Genomic DNA, 19,607 nt, shown 5'->3' with positions numbered 1-19,607 from the left:
GCAAACCAGGACCAGATATAGGGACAGAAGTCCCTACCTTAGAATTTTGACTGTAACAAAACATTTTACTGTGGTCAGGGCAGCCTTGGGTGGCTATAGTGGGTCCCCACACTTGGATAATTATAGTGGAAACCCTCCCCACCCTTGATCCTCCCTCTACTATTAATCTAAACCCCATCCTTGCCGCTGACTTGCCTCCAGACTTAATACTGTGCCCCTTGTTTCTCAGTGATGGTTAATTAGACTCATCTTTTGAAGAAAAAGTTCTGTAAGGTTCAAAAGGTACATCAGTCTTTGCCCTAGGCAGAACACTCATTTGGCAACAGCCATATACAGCAGGAGTAGGGAGGGTGTGTGTGTGTGTGTGTGTGTGTGTGTGTGTGTGTGTGTGTGAACAGAAAGAAACGAACCAAAAAAAGTTATTTTTTACTGCAAAGGAAAGAAATTACGAGGCATCCATGATTCTTCAGTTGCTTCAGAGTGTGCATTACTTAGGTTTTGCAATAGGCCCCACAGGCCCAATAGACACTGGATCCGTTTGCACTTCAGCATCAGACATCCGTTTGGCACTCTGTGTAAAGGGAGAAAAAGAGAAATAAATAAATATTTTATTCTATTTATTGATTTATTAAACTTCTATACCGCCCAAACTTTCATCTCTGGGCGGTTAACATAAAAACAATTAAAACACATATAAAACAATGCAGCCATTTAAAGACAGCCATAAAATTAAAAACAGACCATTTTAAAAAGCTGGGAAAGCTTGGGCGAAAAGATGGCTTTTCAGGTGGTTTTTTTTTTTTTTAATTGCCAGAGATGGGGAGGATCATATCTCAGCAGGGAGCGCATTCCACAATCTTGGGGCAGTGACCGAGAAGGCCCGTCTCTGTGTAGCCACCAGACGAGTTGGTAGTAACTGGATATGGACCTCCTCAGATGACCTCAATGGGCGGTGGGGCTCATAGTGAAGAAGACGCTCTCTTAAATAGATCTCTCTTAAATAGATCTTATATGTGAAATATATACGTGTATAAAAATACCTGAAAATACTCAGGGAATCATTTTGGGGCCTCATGTAGGAATTTTTTGCTTATGTTCCTAGCAAGTGTGTAAGCCGCTTAATGCAGCGAATGAAGGAGGCTACAGCCAGGATGCTGTGTACCTCGCTCTTCTGTGCTATGGTAAGCCAAATTCTGTATCAACACCCCCCAACCTTCTGCAACCTGTATACAGTGTTCAAATTTAATTTAGCATAATTTATTCTGGTGGTGGGGAGGAGGAAGGCACTTTAAAGGGCTCCAGAGCCCAATATCCTGGAAGTCTTATGCATCTCCTTTTGGGATTTCATCAGGCAGTGCTTGTATACTTTGAAGCATAGTGCTGCAGGCATAAGGACTAGAAACATTCTCTCTCTCTCTCTCTCCCTATACATATATATATATACATAAGCTGAGGGTCTGTCCCTGTAGTATGTTCCTGCAGGGCACTTTGCCATTGATGCATTGTTAATATTTGTTTGCTAACTGACCCTCAGGGACATACTTTCAGATGACACACAGGGGCTATTCACATGACCGGGCAGGCAGAGGGGGGAGGGGGGGAGACTAATGCTAGCCTCCACATATCCCACAATGCACTGTGCCATGAATGTGGTGCATTGACAGTATCCCCCGTTCAGATGGACACTCTAGGCAGACGTCTCTGTGTCTCCTCAAGCTACATGCAGCTCAAGAACACTCACTATCCCTCACTAACCTCTGCTAAGAGTTGGGAGTGGGAGCAGGGTTAGGCTTGGCAGGAGTGCTGGGATCCATGCATATCCCAGCACTCCACACGAGCAGCCTAGCCCAGGCTAGCCTAGCTTGTGAGAACAGCCTCACAGGGTGCTTTAGAGGGAAAATCCCGCCCCCTGCCCCTACATGAGCACCCATGCTCCTTTAGCCGGGAGTGCAGCACACTGCACATGTGATTCCTTTGCTGCACACATGCTTCATTAGTCAGGATGTCAACCATCATTTCTGTGGTCCCACTACCATCTCTTGTTAAACAGGTCTCATAGGTTTTTGAAGCAAGTTACAGACAATGGCGGCTTTATCAAGCCCTCTGAAAGAAAACCTCCAGCCAGATTGTCAGCTGCTGCTGTCTTTGAAAACTCAGGACAATATTGCTAGTCCAAATGGAATGATAAGAATTTACTGGGCAGGTTCAGACACATGTGGAACCATGGTTTATTTTAACCAAGGTTTATTTAACAAACCTGGATCAGCAAAATAGACAATTATCAAATTTTGGTTTGTTTCACCATGTCATGTTTGTTTAGACCCCATCCCTTTTCCTTACCTCGCATGATCTAAGCTTGCCTCTCTCTATGAGAGAGCCCTGCAAGGATGGAATTACTGAAACAAACAAAGATTAAAACCATAATTCAGACGTATTGTGTAAAACTGTCATTAGGATAAACAAACCAGCTTCAATCCTTGGGTTCAGATTGTGGTTTGACTGCCTGAAATAAACCATGGTTTGTTTGCTGGCATGAGATATACAATTTAATCACAGTTAGACTAAATAGACCATGGTTCCATGTGATGTCTGAACTTGCCCAGTGTTTTGTACATCTCCATAGCACTGCCAACAAGAAGCAAAATCATGCTAAATAATCCCCACTCTGACTTGCTAAGTGCATTATTTACAATTAACATTATCCACTCATGTTCACTTCTGCTAGATCTTCATGACTACCACATTTTAAAAGAATCTCAATGTAAAGAAGAGTGTCATATTTATCAGTGTTTACCATAACCTTTAAGGTCTTGTGATCAACAACAACAAACATGGCTGTTCCAAAACACAATTACATGAGTATCTACAGAGGAGCAGAGTAACTGAAATGACAAGTTGTTCTGGTCTAATACAGTTGTTTAAAAGGAATGCAGATGTTCAATCTGCCATCAGGCACGAGCATTCAGCATAACAAGATGGGAACTTTCCCGTCAGGAATGAGATTTGTTTCCATGTCCAGGCTGCTCTGAGACCATGAAGTGAACGCAGAAAGTCAAGCCCTGTTCACACATTGTGCAGTGAACTGCCGGTCTAAGCAACAAGCGTGCCCTCTGCTTCCGTGGTACTGTAGACCCTGCCAGTAAAGCCGGGAGACACTGTGCCTACTAAGGAGTGCTTCATTGCATTCCTGCTGCTACCCCCATTATTCCTGATGGGAGAAGCAGGAGTTGAGGACACAGTCCTTAGTCGGAGCCTCCCTGCCTTTGCAAGTCACACCTGGTGGTTTTAAAGGGGCTCAGAAGCAGCGAGCATGGCTGTCGCTTAGATAGGCAACTCGCTGAATGGTCTGTGAGCCTTAATGTTCATCACGTATACAGTCTGTACACTTCACACACGTACAGATCTCCACGACCATATAGGTTTTCACACTTTTGCCGGGTTTGCAGGGAGAATGAGCTAAGCCCGCTCTTCTGGCACACAAGCAAGGCGGGAGCCCTGGGCGAATGGATTGGCTGACAGAGCCAGCGGGGGTTGGAGAGTTTGGGGGCTGCATGCCCCCTGGAAGCTCCAGTATGCCCTGCGCAAGCACGCAAGGCATACTGGGGAGACCCCTGGAGCTGGGAGGTGGCTTTTCACCTTCCCTCCGGGGGTCTACTCGTGAGTAGCCATGCCGCTGAGTCACGCCGCGGAGCCACATCGCGGCTACTCACGATTAAAAAACCCGGGTTGATGGAGCGCTCACTCCGCTGACTCAGTTTAAGGGGAGGGGTTGTTTGGCGGGTTAACCGCCGGGTGGCAACCGGCCTCGCCTGCGAGCCCAGTGGCTCCCATGATCAGATGAAATCGGGCTCGGCTCCCCTGGCCTGATATCGGCTGATTGTGGGAATAGCCTCATTATGTTCCACACGCTATTATGTGTGTTTGGCACATGTTTATTATTTAAACTTACATATGGTATTGTACTCCCTATCTGTACCTGGCATGGCTCCACACCGTGGGAACTCATGAGTAGACCCCCAAGCGGGAGGCTTAAAAGCAGCCTCCCAGCTCGGGGGTCTCCCCAGCATGCCCTGCACGCTCACGCAGGGCATGCTGGAGCTTCTGGGGGTGCGTAGCCCCCGATCGTCCCAGCCCCCGCCTGCTCCGTAACGGAGCCGGCAGTTGTGTGGGTGGCCGCTTCGGCCGCCTGGAGCAGACTTCCTGCTCGTGTGTGGGGAGAGCGGGTTGAGCCCGCTCACCCCGCTCACCTTCCCCAGGCGGCTTCCACTGATTGTGGGAACTGCCTCACTGTGTCCATAACCTCAGGTCTAGTCATGTTATGCACTATTACTCATACAATCTGTATACACAGGTACAGATCTGCATACATTGTACAATTATTCAGATGCTGAATGCAGGTATAGCAGTACACTTCCCATCTGTACCCTGCATTTGAGTGACTCGTTTTTTAAATGAACACAGGTATAAACATTCACACAAAACATGTGCATGTGTACAGACATCTGAGTCTAAGTACACCATAAGGTCTGAATGGGGCTCGTATACGCATACACAGATTGTATGTGTGAAATGAATGTTGCCTAGCCTATCTATTCATAATCACAGTTCAGTGCTCAAGACAATCTCATGCTTTTTGCCCTACAACATTGTTTTAGGAAAGGTAAAACAATGAGGCTGTAAGGGGAAAAGACAACTGTGGATAACAATTTTCCAAATGATAAAATACAATAAAATCCAGTCCTGTTTGCAAAGCATTTTCTGTTCATAGCTTTGGGCTGAACATTGAGCATTTTTGGATCAACATACCTGAAGCAGTGCCCTGATTAGAAAGAGTTTTCCCTCATAAAAATAGACTGTCATGACATGTCACCCTCAAGTGAAAGGTTTTCTGTATGGGAGGCTATTCAGTGCTTCACATTTGAAAGGTGAGGTCCTAAAACTCAAGGCCTCAAGTGCTGAGGCGAGTCAGAGTCAATTCTCACATTGCAATTTGAATTCTATTATGGATACCCAACTTTAAATCATGCAAACCTCATCATGTATGAAGAGAATGCACATGTAAAATGTTCTTCTCCATGTTTTTCTGATGGCACATGTGCCAAATTTTACAAGCATGCCAACTTTCCCAGTTGATCTGATGCCCAGGTATTTTGTAATCAAGCATCCATAGCAGGGTGTGACTAAGGGTAAAAAAAAAAAAAAATCAGCCCTTGACAGCAAGGGAAGGGCTTTCTGTCAGTGCTCAGGAACACCGTCACCTTCAGCTGCAGATAAATAATAGTTGCAGCTAATGTGGTACTGTATTTGTGGATGTGACACCAACTTCTGAACCTTGAGTTTGGTTGAAATTTGGAGTTAAGTTGGTTCTTCAGTTATTTTAGCTGTGAAAATGCTAGATGAAAATAACTGGGCAAAAAGTTAGGTTGCCTGACTTCCCAACTAAAGCTGTGCATGTGCAGCCAAAAGGAGCACAAACAGAGTGGGTGCATTCCTCTTCAGCAGTGCAGGTGCTTGTGTGTGGGGAGCGCAATTTTTGCTGATCTCTGTTTCCTCCAAAAGTGCTCTATGCAACACACAAACATGACCTTGCAGACTGTGTGACCCCCAGGGACATTTTGTGCATTGCCCAGAGCACTTCCAGGGAAGGGGAGTTCAGCAAAAAGTGCACATGCTAATGCTTCAGAGGTAGCCCTGCAGCTATTCAACACCAATGAAACAAAGCAGGCCTACAAGAAAGAACAAGTCAAGAACTGAGCAGAAAAATGGAAAAATAAGCCCCTGCATGGTCAATATTTGCACAACATAAGCGGAAAATCAGACATCACCAAGACCTGGCAATGGCTTAAGAATGGCAACCTGAAGAAAGAAACAGAAGGTTTAATACTGGCTGCACAAGAACAGGCACTAAGAACAAATGCAATAAGAGCCAAAGTAGAAAAATCCACAACAAACAGCAAGTGCCGCCTTTGTAAAGAAGCAGATGAAACTGTGGACCACCTAATCAGCTGTTGTAAAAAGATCGCATAGACTGACTACAAACAAAGGCATGACAAGGTAGCAGGGATGATACACTGGAACATCTGCAAAAAATACAAGCTACCTGTAGCCAAGAATTGGTGGGACCATAACATTGAAAAAGTTGAAGAAAATGAAGATGTAAAAATATTATGGGACTTCCGACTACAAACAGACAAACATCTGCCACACAATACACCAGATATAACTGTAGTCGAGAAGAAAGAAAAACAAGTTAAAATAATCGACATAGCAATACCAGGGGATAGCAGAATAGAAGAAAAAGAAATAGGAAAAAATCACCAAATACAAAGATCTATAAATTGAAATTGAAAGGCTGTGGCAGAAAAAGACCAAAATAATCCCAGTGGTAATTGGCGCCCTGGGTGCAGTTCCAAAAGACCTTAAAGAGCACCTCAACACCATAGGGCCCCAGAAATCACAATCAGCCAATTACAAAAAGCAGCTTTACTGGGAACAGCCTATATTTTGCGACGATATCTATAACAACAGCAACAACATTGACAATAAAATTTGGCCATCCTAGGATATAGCATATAAAAGCATTATATGCTTTTTGGGCTGAATGTGTGCAGCATTTGTGTGGATGTTGTCCAATATCTGTTACTGACTCCCCAAAATTTTGAATTCCTACTGGAATTGAAACAGAATGGGACTAAAGTTTGGAAATGTTGGAACCAGTGTTCACTCTAACAAGGATTCCCAGATGTTGTTCACTACAACTGCCAGCATCCCCAGCTGCAATGGCCTTTGGCTGGGGATTATGGGAGCTGTAGTCAACAACATCTGGGAATCCCTGTTAGAGGGACACTGGTTGGAACTATAACAGAAGTGAGGGAATCTACTCAGTCCCAAGGCTAAGCCAAGCCCACATCTACCCACACAAGAAAGCTTCCAGGGATGGTGACTACATGCGGATCATGAAAGAGAGATGAAAGATAACGTACAAGGCCCTTAAAAAACCCGCCGAAAGACTGTTTCTTCTCAACCCTCTTGGGAGTGTTTTCCTTCGCTGCGTCCCCTCCATTCTGAAGGGAATCTGTCTCCACTGTTTCTTGTTCCTGGGATTCTTGCTGGTCTTTGCTGACTTCCTGCTTGTTTTCTTTCTGCTTGTTCAGCTTCTCAGTTGAGCCCTCTTTACTCCTCTCGCCCACAGATTCTCTGCTCTCGGCTTGGGTTAAGGGCCTGTCTGTGAAGTCCAGTGTCTAAAGCAGTTTAAACAGCAGTTACTTTTTTTCATTTTAAGAAAGAAATGCATTTGATTCGGCAGGAGGCTCCCCAGTTTAGACAAATTAAAGCCCACCCCCGCACCCCAACAGCAACAAGGTGGAAAATCCTTCACCCAATGCCTGTAAGGCTGCAATCCGGTGCATACGTACTTAGGAGTAAGTCCCAGTAGCTGATGTACAGCACAGCAAAACACAGGAGGTTGAGCACCACCCACGCTGCGGCATGTGGACAATTCCAAGGGTACCGGAATCAGGCATGTTATCAATGCTAATGTCTTTGTGGGTCAACTACAACATAAGCAAGCATGTTACCACTTTTTCAATGACTGTAGCCATAAGCACATTTTCAAGCTGATCTTATATACACTCACTGGCAACTTAAATTCTCCTACTACAAAGCCATATTTTTACAAAATCCCTAAGTATTACAGATAGTGTATGAAACATAAAAATGCATCAGCAATGGAATCAGCATTCTTGGACATCATTGCTGATTCTGTTACTGACATATTTTGCATGTTTCAGATACAATCTGTAATATTTAAGGATTCTGTAGAAATATGGCCTTATAGTAGGAGATGTTCTCTTACCAGTGGGTACATCAAAGATCAACTTGAAAATCTGCTTATGCCCTTGTCATTGAACAAGTGGTAACATGTCTGAATCTATTACCCATGGCATGCCCATGTATCAAAATCCCACCCACACTGTTGTGGAATAGCCCTGTTCCACTACAGTTTAAAGTTGTGTAAGTGGAGTTGTGTGACATTTTGTCCGTTATTTCCGGTAATATTGCACCATTGTGCTTGCACAACTTTAACGTGCAGCGCAACTGGGCTATGCCACAACAGTGTGGACGGAGTTTAGACACATGTAGCAGTGTCTGCGTGTGGTGGTCAACTGTCTGCATTTCTCTACACTATGTGCCAGTGACCGAATTTAGTGGGGCTTACTTCTAAGTAAGCAAGCATGGGATTGGACTGCAGAGCATCTTAGCAGGGAGTCCAGCCTGCCACCCTCACTCACATGAGTAGGCCCTCTTACAATTTGTGGGGTTACTTATGTGAACGAAAACTGTACATGTGGTTTTCTGCAAAGCATTTCTTTTGACACATTTCTGTATTTTTATGTTTCTTCATGCATGATAAGAAAAGAGACACAGGGCATGTCCAGATGGCTCTGATTTTGGCATGTAGGTGTGCCATTTCAGCACTCCCTAATAATACTTAGCATTTATATCACATTTTGGAGTGTTCAGAGCATTCCACATACATTGTCTCAGCCATGCAAGAACTATTTAAAGCAGGGCTGCACACCTCTAGCCCACCTGCAGACGCTGGACTAGAACTCCCATCATCTCTGACTATTGGCCACTGGGGCTGGGGATTATGGGAGTTACAGTCCAAAAGAAAAAAGAAAGATGAAGCTGGAGCGCCAAAGTTTTGCAGACTCAAGATTTGAATCAAGTGGTGGACATCAGCCAATGCTTATCACCCATTGAACCACACAGTTGGTAGGGAGCAGAAAGGAATGAACATTGTGCTTTTGGCACTGTTGATTCCTTGTAGTGAGCACCAGGGTTTCCTGAGCAGAAATAGATCTCCATGGGACACTCCCCACACTTCACATTTTATGTTACAAGGCCCAATCTGGAGCCCAGAAAACTGCCATCTGGACACAGCCCTTGGGACAGAAATTTTTCACAGGCATGCATGCAATAACATCACTATAACAGAGCAGTAACTTTGGGGACATATGATCATCCCAAGCTGTAAAGCATAGAGTCCAAAGAGAGTGGGGGGAAAGACACCAGAAATATTTAAACAATAGATCAATAATGCCATGCTACAGAAAAGAAATGTTATCAGAACAAATTTCCCCTATGTAAAATTGCAATACTCCACCATAAGATTGACAAGCCATGATTTGGTTAAGGAAGTCCAACGCCATAGAAAATTCTGCATGGAATTGTGAATTGAGAAAATATGGTTGATTTTATTTCTTGCAAAGCAAAAACTATTACAAGACAGTTCACTACAGTAAAAGAAGAGGAAAAATACAAAGATACAGACAAGGTTCAAGGTTTAAAAGGATTGACAATGATGCAGGTTTTAAAAGAAGGAGAAATCAAATGGTACTGTTAGTATTCCTGCAGTTCCGGCTTATGAGGTGTAATGAACTAATACAAGGTGTAATTAATTATTCCCTCCTGTCATATCATCATATGTCTGGGATAACATGCCCAAGTTAAATATCTGGAAGCAAACTCATTTTTAAAAGGTGGCTGAGAGGTTGTGATATTTATTTTCAGTGTTCATGGGGAAGCTATGGCTTAGCATAAAATACTTAGTTTTATTGGGTTTTTAAAAAAATCTAATCTTAATTTGCCTGGATGCCATCCACTAGGGTGTAGTCTCTGGTTTCATAACAGCCAGTTTCTAGAGTTTGAATGAGCACTGAATTCCCCTAATGAGACCTCTAGAATATTCCTCCTTTGTTGCATATGCTGGTGAACAAGTGATATCTTGGTTAAGGGCCATATATGCAAATTCCATTCAACCCTGCAGCCCTTCATGTTTCCACCAATGTTAGTGCCTCAGTGAGGAGACCTGGGTGCACTCCTCACCCAGCATTTGAGGCAAATGTTGGACTAGGGGCACACCATGGTTCGTGCTAACCATGGTAGCCAATAATTATGTCTGCAAAACATCTCTGTCTGAGGTGTTGTTGTTGTTGAAAAGTCACAGTAGAGCAAATGTAATGCCTGGGTAGTGGACATTTTACATTATCCTCCCCACAGAGTGTTCATCAGCCATCATCTCTATTGTAAGCTACCTTGGAGGCCTGTTGTCAAGCGGAAAGGCAGGGTGTAAATATTTTAATCAAACATATAATATGGACTCAACTCCAAAGAAATCCCTACTCCAAGAAAATGGGAAAGGAATTCGAGAAAATGCTGTCATTCATTCTAACACTGTGTAGAGGATGAGCAGAACCAGTTCAACCACTTCAAACTTGAACTGGCAGCCAGGAACCAGTTCGACCTGGTTCGAGGGCTATGATTGTAAGGGTGTGTATGTGCGGAGGCCAAACGGACCAGACAGCTGGTGGTTCAGTCGAATTGGCTCGTGGACCACCAGTTTGGTTAGGGGACAGGGAGCCATCTTTATTTTATTTATTTATTTCTATATCTCTATGTAATACTGCTGGTCTTGTCGTAGCGAGCATGACTTGTCCCCATAGCTAAGCAGGGTCTGCCCTGGTTGCATATGAATGGGAGACTTGATGTGTGAGCTCTGCAAGATATTCCCCTCAGGGGATGAAGCTGCTCTGGGAAGAGCAGAAGGTTTCAATTTCCCTCCCTGGCTTCTCCAACATAGTGCTGAGAGAGATTCCTGCCTGCAACCTTGGAGAAGCCGCTGCCAAGTCTGTGAAGACAATACTGAGCTAGATAGACCAATGGTCTGACTCAGTATATGGCAGTTTCCTATGTTCCTACGCTTTACGCGCATGGTGTGGTTGTACTGTCTCAAACTTTGGTTGGCTTTAAATGAGCATTATGCTCTCTTGCTCTGTACTGTAATGGGGAAGCTTTAGAGATTAATTATGATAAGACCAAGATCCTTACTTTTATTAAGCATCCCAAAGGTCACACTTGATATCTGAATGGTCATCAAATCGATCTAGTTGGTCATCCTTTTGGGGCCAAGTAGGAATTTTTGGCCCTCAGTGTATTGGCCGTGCTGGGGGTCTTTTTGCCTACTCCATTCTGTGTTTCCTAGTTTTACTGCAGTTAGTTAGGTAACAGCTGGGCAGGTACAGTGCGTGGAGGGTGGGTGGAGGTGTATATGGGTTTGAGATCAGTGGACTGATCAACCGGTTCTTTGAGGCTTGGTGGCTCAGGGACTTTGATTCACCAGGAAACCTGCTTCAGGGCTTCATAGATCCTAAAGGCTGAGCGGCTTGGCGTGTGTAAAGCCCTTGAAGTTGCCCTGACCCTGCAGGGTTGACAATGAGGGTGATGAAGCCAGTGGAGCTTGCTTCTATCCTGAAACAGGGTGTGTCGCCCATTTTAGGCACGAGTGAGGACAGCAATGTTCTAACCTGGCCTTAGTTAAGCCTGCACTGCTGGGGTGGGAGGAGTCTGCTTTGCACTGTTCGCTGATTGCACCTCATTAATAAATTGGGCCCCTTTTATCCAAGCCAATTGCATCTGTGTCTTCCTTGGGACTGGGGTATGAGGACAATGTCATCTTATCTCTGCTTCAGTCTGAAAGGCACTCACATGTTTTCAAGGGGAAACTGGAAGTGATACAATCAGGGAATCTCTTTGAGGCTTTCCATACTAATGTTTAAAAGCAGGTAATTGACACATTTAAAACTGATGGAAGCGACATTGAGAAACACAAAATGAAAGCTATAAATAATGAAGTGTGCTAACCCTTCCCATTGCGAAGGTTGATTTAGACATAACAGTCTGTCTTAGCTCATAGGCAGTTAGTGTCCCCCGAGAAAGGAAAACCAGATGAACAGGATTAGGTTTTTCTTGAGGAATTCAGCTCAAGTCAGCTCCAAAGTTATTGGAGCTGAAGGAAAGATTCTTATTGACTTCAGAGCAGGATCAAGCAAACTTGGTGTACTGCATTTAAACTAATGTCTTTTGGTTTACTGCATTTTGGAAGATCAGGAAAATGAGAACAGGGCATCCAAGGGATGGGCTGGTGCCACTAAAGGGAAAGTGGGCCCTTCCACAGACAGTATTCTGAGATGGAGCAGTCAGCTTCTACAGATGTCACTACTGCTGCTACTGCTGTTCAATGACCTCTTCTCCTTTCTCATTCCTCTAGACTGCTGCCACCATATGGCGAAATAGAGGTGATCTGGGACTGTTTCCCTTAGCAGCTGTGAAGGGTTGCATTGCATACGGGCAGTGCTAATACAGGTCTTCAAGGTTTTATGCCAGTTACCATTGGTTACCATGGTTAGCACGAACCATGGTGCTAACCATGGGTTTCCTGCAAAGCTACTAAAAGTGGAGAATTTGCTAAATGAACTGATCACTGAAGGTGGACTCAAAACACCTCTGCAGGGGTGGGGGACCAGTTAAAATGATTCGCCCTCGGAGGCTTATGGATCCTAATGGATGCCTGATGGCTCTGGGGAAGTTTCCTGCTGAGAGAGTGGATGATCCTGTTGATGGCCTGGTCCCCCTCTGGTATGAGGAGTTGGGTCAGGCAATTAAAACGGTTGTGCCTAGGCGTCCTCTCCCAACCCACCGAGCCCAAGCGACTCCCTGGTATACAGGTGAGTTGCGGACAATGAAGAAGGCTGGTAGATGGTTTGAGCGTTGTTGGCGGAAAACTCAGAATGAATGTGACCGAACACAGGTTAGAGCCCATATTAGGGCCTACTCTGTGGCAGTGATGGCAGCAAAGAAATCCTACTTTTCCGCCACCATCGCATCTACTCAATGTTGTCCAGAGGAGCTTTTTTGAGTTGTTCGGGGCCTCCTAGGTGAGGACCCCAAAGACCATCGAACAGAACCACCGGCAGCCCGCTGTGACCAATTTGCATTACATTTTGCTGATAAAATTGCTCACATACGTTCTGACTTGGATGCTAAGATTTATGTGGTGCCGGAACTGGATGTTGCTGATGCACCGTCTGGTCCTGTTATATTGGATGGTTTTCAGACTGTGTTGACTAAGGAGGTGGACAGGCTGCTTGGAAGGCTAAGGCCTACCATGTGTGTGTTCGACCCTTGCCCTTCATGTTTGGTGAAGGCTTCTAGGAAGGGACTGGGTCCATGGGTGGTGGGGGTGGTGAATGCCTCTCTAAGGCAGGGGGTGGTGCCCCCTCAGCTGAAGGAGGCAGTCATCAGGACCCTCCTAAAAAAGCCCTCATTGGACCCAGATGATCTGAATAACTTCTGACCAGTTTCAAACCTGCCCTTCTTGGGCAAGGTGTTGGAGACCGTGGTGGCATCTCAGCTCCTGGATGCCCTAGATGAATCTGATTACTTAGATCCTTTCCAGTCTGGCTTCCAACCTGGATATGGGGCGGAAACTGCCTTGGTCATCCTGAGAGATAGACAGAGGGAGTGTGTTGATTCTCCTGGACCTCTCAGCCACTTTTGATACTATTGACCATGGTATCCTTCTGGGACATCTCTCTGGGTTAGGACTTGAGGGCACATTTATACAGTGGCTCCACTCCTACCTTGGGGGTTGTACTCAGAAGGTGGTGCTGGGAGATGCTTGTTCCACCCCTTTGCCTTTGGCCTATGGGGTGCCACAGGGATCTATTCTGTCCCCCATGCTGTTTAACATCTACATGCAACCTCTGGGAGAGATCATCTGTAGGTGTGGGCTGCAGTGCCATCAGTATGCTGATGACAACCAGCTCTACCTTTCTTTTAAGTCAGCAGATACCAGGGAGGCAGTGGATGTTTTGGAGGCTGTCCTGGACTGGATTGGGGCAAACGAGCTGAAACTTAATCCAGATAAGATGGAAGTGCTCTGGGTTGGTAAAGTAATGAGGTAAATCTGGTCTTGGATGGGGTCACACTCCCTCTGAAAGACAAAGTCCGCTGCTTGCGGGTGCTTCTGATTTTATATTGTAACTGTTTTATAAATGTTTTGAGCCGCCCCAAGCAGTAATGTACTGGAGGGGCGGGATATAAATGTTATAAATAAATAAATAAATAAATAAATAAATAAATAATCAGTGCATCTTTGTCTTACTTGACACCAAGCAACATCAATGAAACAAGTGCACTCCATTTACATCATACATACTATGAAAGGATAGGATTTTTTTATGCCCTGCTCTTCCCATAAATTGCCCAAAGTGGCTTATATATGGTTCCCAGGCATGTAGTCTCCTATATGGGCAGCCCAAGGAACAGACTGGCTCAGCTATAGAACTCCATCTCACCCCTTATACCAGGGGTTCTCAAATTTGAGTCCCCAGACATTGTTGGACAACAACTCCCATCATCCCTTGCAACCACTGTGGCTGGGGATGATGGAGGTTGTAGTCCAACACCAGCTGGGAACCCAAGATTGGGAACCCCTGCTTTACACCTTTCAAAAAAGGGTAACCACTTGCCACAAATGAGAATTTCCAGGCTCCTTCCTATACTGTCCATTTTGGGTGGTGGACAGATAGTAGAACTCAAACCAATTAGTTCAGCACATGAGGACTACAGTATAACCATTTCTACTTTCTGAATTTTAGTTTTTGTTATGGATTTGCTTCCAGATATTTATTTATTTATTTATTTATTTATTTATTTATTCATTCATTCATTCATTCATTCATTCATTCATTCATTTATTTATTTATTTATTTTTACCCAACAGTACCATGAAACAAAGAAGGAGTGAAATACAATAGGTCAGAGAATGAACATAATCATGACAGTGTCCTGTACATTATATTAACATGGCAAAGTGAGATTCCGGAAGTAGACTATGACTGAACCCATCACCAAGAGAGCATTGGATCTACGCACTTACTTGGTGGTCAGGTGCTTGCCCATTTACCTCTTCTGAAGGGGTTACCCTTGCATCACTTTTGACTGTCTAAATAACAAAGGATGATACGGGTTTCTACCATGCTCCTTGTGCTGGTTACAAAGAACATTCACAGATGGCTGTCTTTTTTGTCTCCCTTTTTGAACAGCGGGGGCGGGGGGGCTGATTCATGTGAACGCAACTCAGAGACTATACAGCTCACTCTTCACAAACTGGATAGTTTCTTGGAAGTGTCCCTTAGGACTTGTTTGGGGGCTCCTCACCTCCTCAGGCAAGTTCATCTAGGCCTCACACAGCTCTGAGGGTTGGCAACATCTTTTGGCATGTCCTAGCTCCTTTGGAGCCTGTCTGCCTGTTAAAACCAGTATTCACATAAGAAGATGCCTATGCTCCAAGGTTCAGTCTTCAGTATCTGCATTTAAGGAGATCTCAGGCAACAAGGTTTGGAAAAGCCTTTGCTTGGGCATGGGAAACCTGCTGCCATTCAGTGCCTCCCTCCTGGCACCTCAAGCTAAAAGCATCTCAGGTACCAGTGCTGTGAAAAATCTTTCCATGTGACCCAGGAGAAGGGTGTCCCAGGCAAGAAGTGTCTTGGGCATCCCGTCCATTTGTTCAGCTTCTGAATACCTTATTCAGGTATTCAAGGTCCACAACCTGTGCCATGCCTCATCTGTTTTGCATGGAGCTTTTATGCAAGAGCACAATAGTGCAAGAGCACAACACACAAAATCCCTGTGATTTAGCATAGGTACATAACCTTCTTGCAATAGCACAACTTTGTTGCACAAACACAGCATTAGTCCGGATGTCTACCACAGTGTGTCTGTTTAAAGTGAAGGGTAACGTGAGCCATCGAGTTGGTGCCAACTTCTGGCAACCACAGAACCCTATGGCTGTCTTTGGTAAAATACAGGAGGGGTTTACCATTGCCATCTACTGTGCAGTATGAGATGATGCCTTTTAGCACCTTCCTATATCACTGCTGCCTGATATAGGTTTTTCCTATAGTCTGGGAAACATACCAGTGGGGATTTGAACCAGCAACCTCTGGCTTGCTAGTCAAGTCATTTCCCCACTGCACCATTAGGTGGCTTGTGTCTGTTTAACTGCGACATGCTACATAATTTCCACTGAAGAAGAAATGCACTGGGGGTAATCTGCTAAACCAAATTCACATCTACTTGGCTTTGTTTGTTTATCGCTCATGGTAGGCGATAGCCCATCACTACAAAGCTGACCAGTCTTAATATGTTGCCTATTCCAGGAGGCAAGAACATGTAGGGGGGTTGCTAACCATTGGTCAACAACAACTGGCCACTGCAATACTCATGCAGAATCTTTGTAGCTAGAGAATGGCTCCTGGGTGATACTCAACACCTCTTCCACACTAATTCAAAGACATTCTTCTTACCAATTTAAAGAATTTCCTCAGGTTTGCTTTGGAAGGCTTCTCATCTCCTTTGGGTTTTGTTTCTGCAACTTCCTGGCTTTTGTTTTCATCTTTAGCAGGAGCTTCAGGGGGTGCTTCCATTCTCTCGGTGTTTATCACCTCTATGTCATCTGTTGGAGTCTGCAAGTTATTTGTTACAAATGTTAAGAGAGTATGCAAGTATTCATTTATTTATTCTATATAAATCAAGATGGTCTATTTTAGAAATTCAGAATGTCATACGGGGGGAAAAATCACAAATGGTTACAAACATTTATGTCAGCGTTTAAGATCTAGACCAGTGGTTCCCAACCTTCTCCTTTATGTGGACCACTACGTCGTCAAAGAAAGCTTTTGCAGACCACCATGTGAGCCAGCCATTTTAAACGTGTTTAACAAACATCTATATCAAGGGGCATTAAAAACACAGCTATTTCTAATTTATTATGCTCAGGCATAAATTTATTGTACTTGTCACAGTACATTTACATTGGGCAGGCCTACCAGCAGGATTATATTATTATTTCATTATCTCCCCCTGCCCAATAGACCTCACAGTACCCTTATGGACCACCAGTGGTCTGAGGACCACAGGTTGGGAGCCACTGATCTAGACCCTTGATAACTGAGCAGAGACACCTTTTCAAGTGGTGATCTTCTTATATTTAGCAGGGGGAGAGCAACTGGCCCTATCCATCCCCAGCACAGCATCCCTCCAGTGGCTGTTGCTGGTGTCTGTCATGTTTCTTTTTAGATTCTGAGCCCTTTGGGGACAGGGGAACATTTTATTTATGTATTATTTATTTTTCTATGTAAACTGCTTTGATAACTGTGGTTAAAGAGTGGTATATAAATATTTGTAGTAGTAGTAGTAGTAGTAGTAGTAGTAAGATTTTCAAGAGAAGAGGGATTCTGTTCTTGCTGGTGGCATTTGACTCCCGCCACTCTTTCCCCAAACAATGCTTCATTGAGGGTGTCCATATTGCTGGGGGACATGCAAGAAGTCCAGGTTGAATCCCTACTCCCCATTTGTTCATAGGAAACTGCCTGATATGAAGGCATCTTCTGAACTTTGTTCAGAATTGTCTACTCTCACTGGCAGCAGCTTTCCTGATTCTTTCCCAGCCCAAGTTGGAGACAGCGGGGACTGAATCTGGGACCTTCTGCATGCAAAGCAGATGTTCTACCCCTGAGCTATGGCCCCACCTCCAATAGTTCTGTCCTTTTAGCCACTGCACTGCAACAACAACTATTAAATACATGCTTTTAAAATTATATTTGTAGATCCATTCGTGAGTTGAATGTATGATCTGCAAGCATGATCCACCATTGACGTAGAAGATGATACATTTGCATGCATAGATCAACAAACTGATATTTATTTGTGCTGTCTATAAGCAAATAGAAAGACATTTGTTGCCTCAAATCTTAGAGAAGGTTTTTAATTTTAAGAATAATGGAAATTATTAGGGTCACCTGCCCCTAAATTTGGCCCTACTGGGCCAAACAGAAAACCCAAGGCTAAATGGGCTAATATGTTTACCTTCATAAATGAGAGCGACCAAGGTGCAAACCTAGCTGGAAACCCTAGCTCATATTCAGGAGCCTTTTCTCCAGCAAAGTAGCCAATTGTGCTGGCTCTAATTGAGGACTGTGGAGAAGAAGAAACCAGCTTCTTGCTGTCTCCAGCAAGCGGAGGTGCACCTAGGTAATTTTGGAGACTGGACCTAAAGGCCTTTGGAGGCCCCCCTCCACTTCAAATTAAGCATCATCATGCTCAGCTGGACAACTACACTAACTGTGACAGACTAAAGAGGATTTGGGCCCTCTCAGGGGCTGTGGAGACCCTGGCTCCAAAGTCCAGGGGTAAGAGCACCTCTGCCAGCAAGCTGGGTGTCCCAACCAGTATTTAGCATCTGGGTTTTTGCACTGCATTGCCATATGTATATTGTGTCAACCACAACTGGACTTTGAGACATTGCCTGAAGAAATTCCTAGGCCCTGATCCAGAGATATTTGCATGCTGCATCCACACATCTGTTTCAAACAAACCCATCTTCCTGTGCCTAGGATATCAGGAATATTAGGCTGGGATCCCTTTTTCTTACTTGGGAGAGGAGAACACTATATTGCAGGCAGTGGTGGTGGGGAAGGTCCAATCTGCCCTCTGAGTCTGAAATGATACAGTCCAGCAAGACTGTACCATGTGATTTCATTCTAAATTCACATACAATATATATGCAAATCACTGCACAGTCCACTTTCAACAGCTTTGCACCAGCATAGAGGCCGTGCACAGCAGGCTAATAAAATGCCAGTGAGGGAGCCTTTGGAGCCCCTCTTGAATTTGCTGCTGCAAATAAACAGGATTCAATTTTAGGGAGGAACTATGCAAGGGATAATTTGACAAAGGGCTGCCATTTTCTGCAGGAACCCCATATGCTCCTTCCAGGGGCGTAACTATAATAGGGCAAGAGGAGACAATTGTCTAGGGGCCCACTGCCTTGGGGGCCCCCCAGAGGCAAGTCACATGACTGACCCCCCCCCCCGCCAAGCACCTGCCTGGGCTTCCTTCAGTTGTATTCATCCTCCAAAACGGATGTGAGTGTTAAGACCTGGAGCTACCAGAACAGCATGTCTTTCTCTAGGACCATTAAATGACTTGCATTGTCCACAATTTACAAAACCTTAAAAAAATAATTTAGGATGATGTTCTATTGTGGCACATAGGTGTAGGTGTGTGTGCTTTTTGTTACCACTATTCAGCTTCATTTAAGGTTTCTTTACTTCATGAGCTGAGGTTCAGTGGGTGTGTGTGTGTGTGTGTGTGTGTGTGTGTGTGTGGCATTTTAAAATCCTGTCTCTGGGATAGCCACTTCTTCTTTAGGTGCAAGCGTCAGTTTTCTTCACAAAGCAGAGCATATCCTCAGCAAAACAGAAGCTCTCCTCTGCCAGGAATTCATTTTTCAAACAATCTAATGTGGGATCCTATTACAGTTACTGCTGCTGCAGCTGCAGCCAAACTGCATTTTGTCTCTCATGCTATATTGATGCAGTGGGTTGAGTTTCGTTAGTGACAACAATTTTATCCTGGGAGGAAATTCCAATCACCATTTCCTTTGAACAAAGGAAATCTGGGACAGTCAGTCACCCAGGAAGCCTAATTAACTGGCTATTTTATGGTTTGTCAAAACCATAACAATAATGATGAGTGTCTCTCGTATGTCGACGATGGTTCAGTTTAAGGGATGCTTTTGAAAGCTTTGAGTAGAAACAAATCTTGCAAAAAATAAATGTGTTTGGGGTTCTTATTGGGAGGAGGTGTTGCCGCTTTACTGCTTTGAACATTTGAGGGTGGAATAGGTCATATGTATG

The 19,607-nt window shown here is 44.4% G+C and overlaps 1 protein-coding gene across 4 annotated transcripts in view; it reads right to left on the bottom strand.

Moving 5' to 3' along the window:
• Positions 1–413: 413 nt before the first annotated feature.
• Positions 414–19,607, bottom strand: part of BCAS1 (brain enriched myelin associated protein 1) — a 57,538-nt gene continuing 38,344 nt past the window's right edge. For 2 of the 4 annotated variants that reach the window (XM_053248639.1, XM_053248641.1), the window contains 5 exons: positions 16,215–16,373; positions 14,786–14,851; positions 9,170–9,223; positions 6,984–7,241; positions 414–571 (listed from right to left, as the gene is read on the bottom strand). In XM_053248639.1, coding sequence (XP_053104614.1) covers positions 488–571; positions 6,984–7,241; positions 9,170–9,223; positions 14,786–14,851; positions 16,215–16,373 — 621 coding nt within the window. In that variant the 3' untranslated portion in view covers positions 414–487. The remainder of the gene's footprint in view (positions 572–6,983; positions 7,242–9,169; positions 9,224–14,785; positions 14,852–16,214; positions 16,374–19,607) is intronic. The other 2 variants (XM_053248638.1, XM_053248642.1) reach the window with 2 other exon arrangements.

This window comes from Hemicordylus capensis, chromosome 4 (assembly GCF_027244095.1).
Source record: "Hemicordylus capensis ecotype Gifberg chromosome 4, rHemCap1.1.pri, whole genome shotgun sequence".
Lineage (NCBI taxonomy): Eukaryota > Metazoa > Chordata > Lepidosauria > Squamata > Cordylidae > Hemicordylus > Hemicordylus capensis.
The sequence above is the reverse complement of the archived record's forward strand: the minus strand, read 5'-3'. Positions and strand labels throughout refer to the sequence as shown.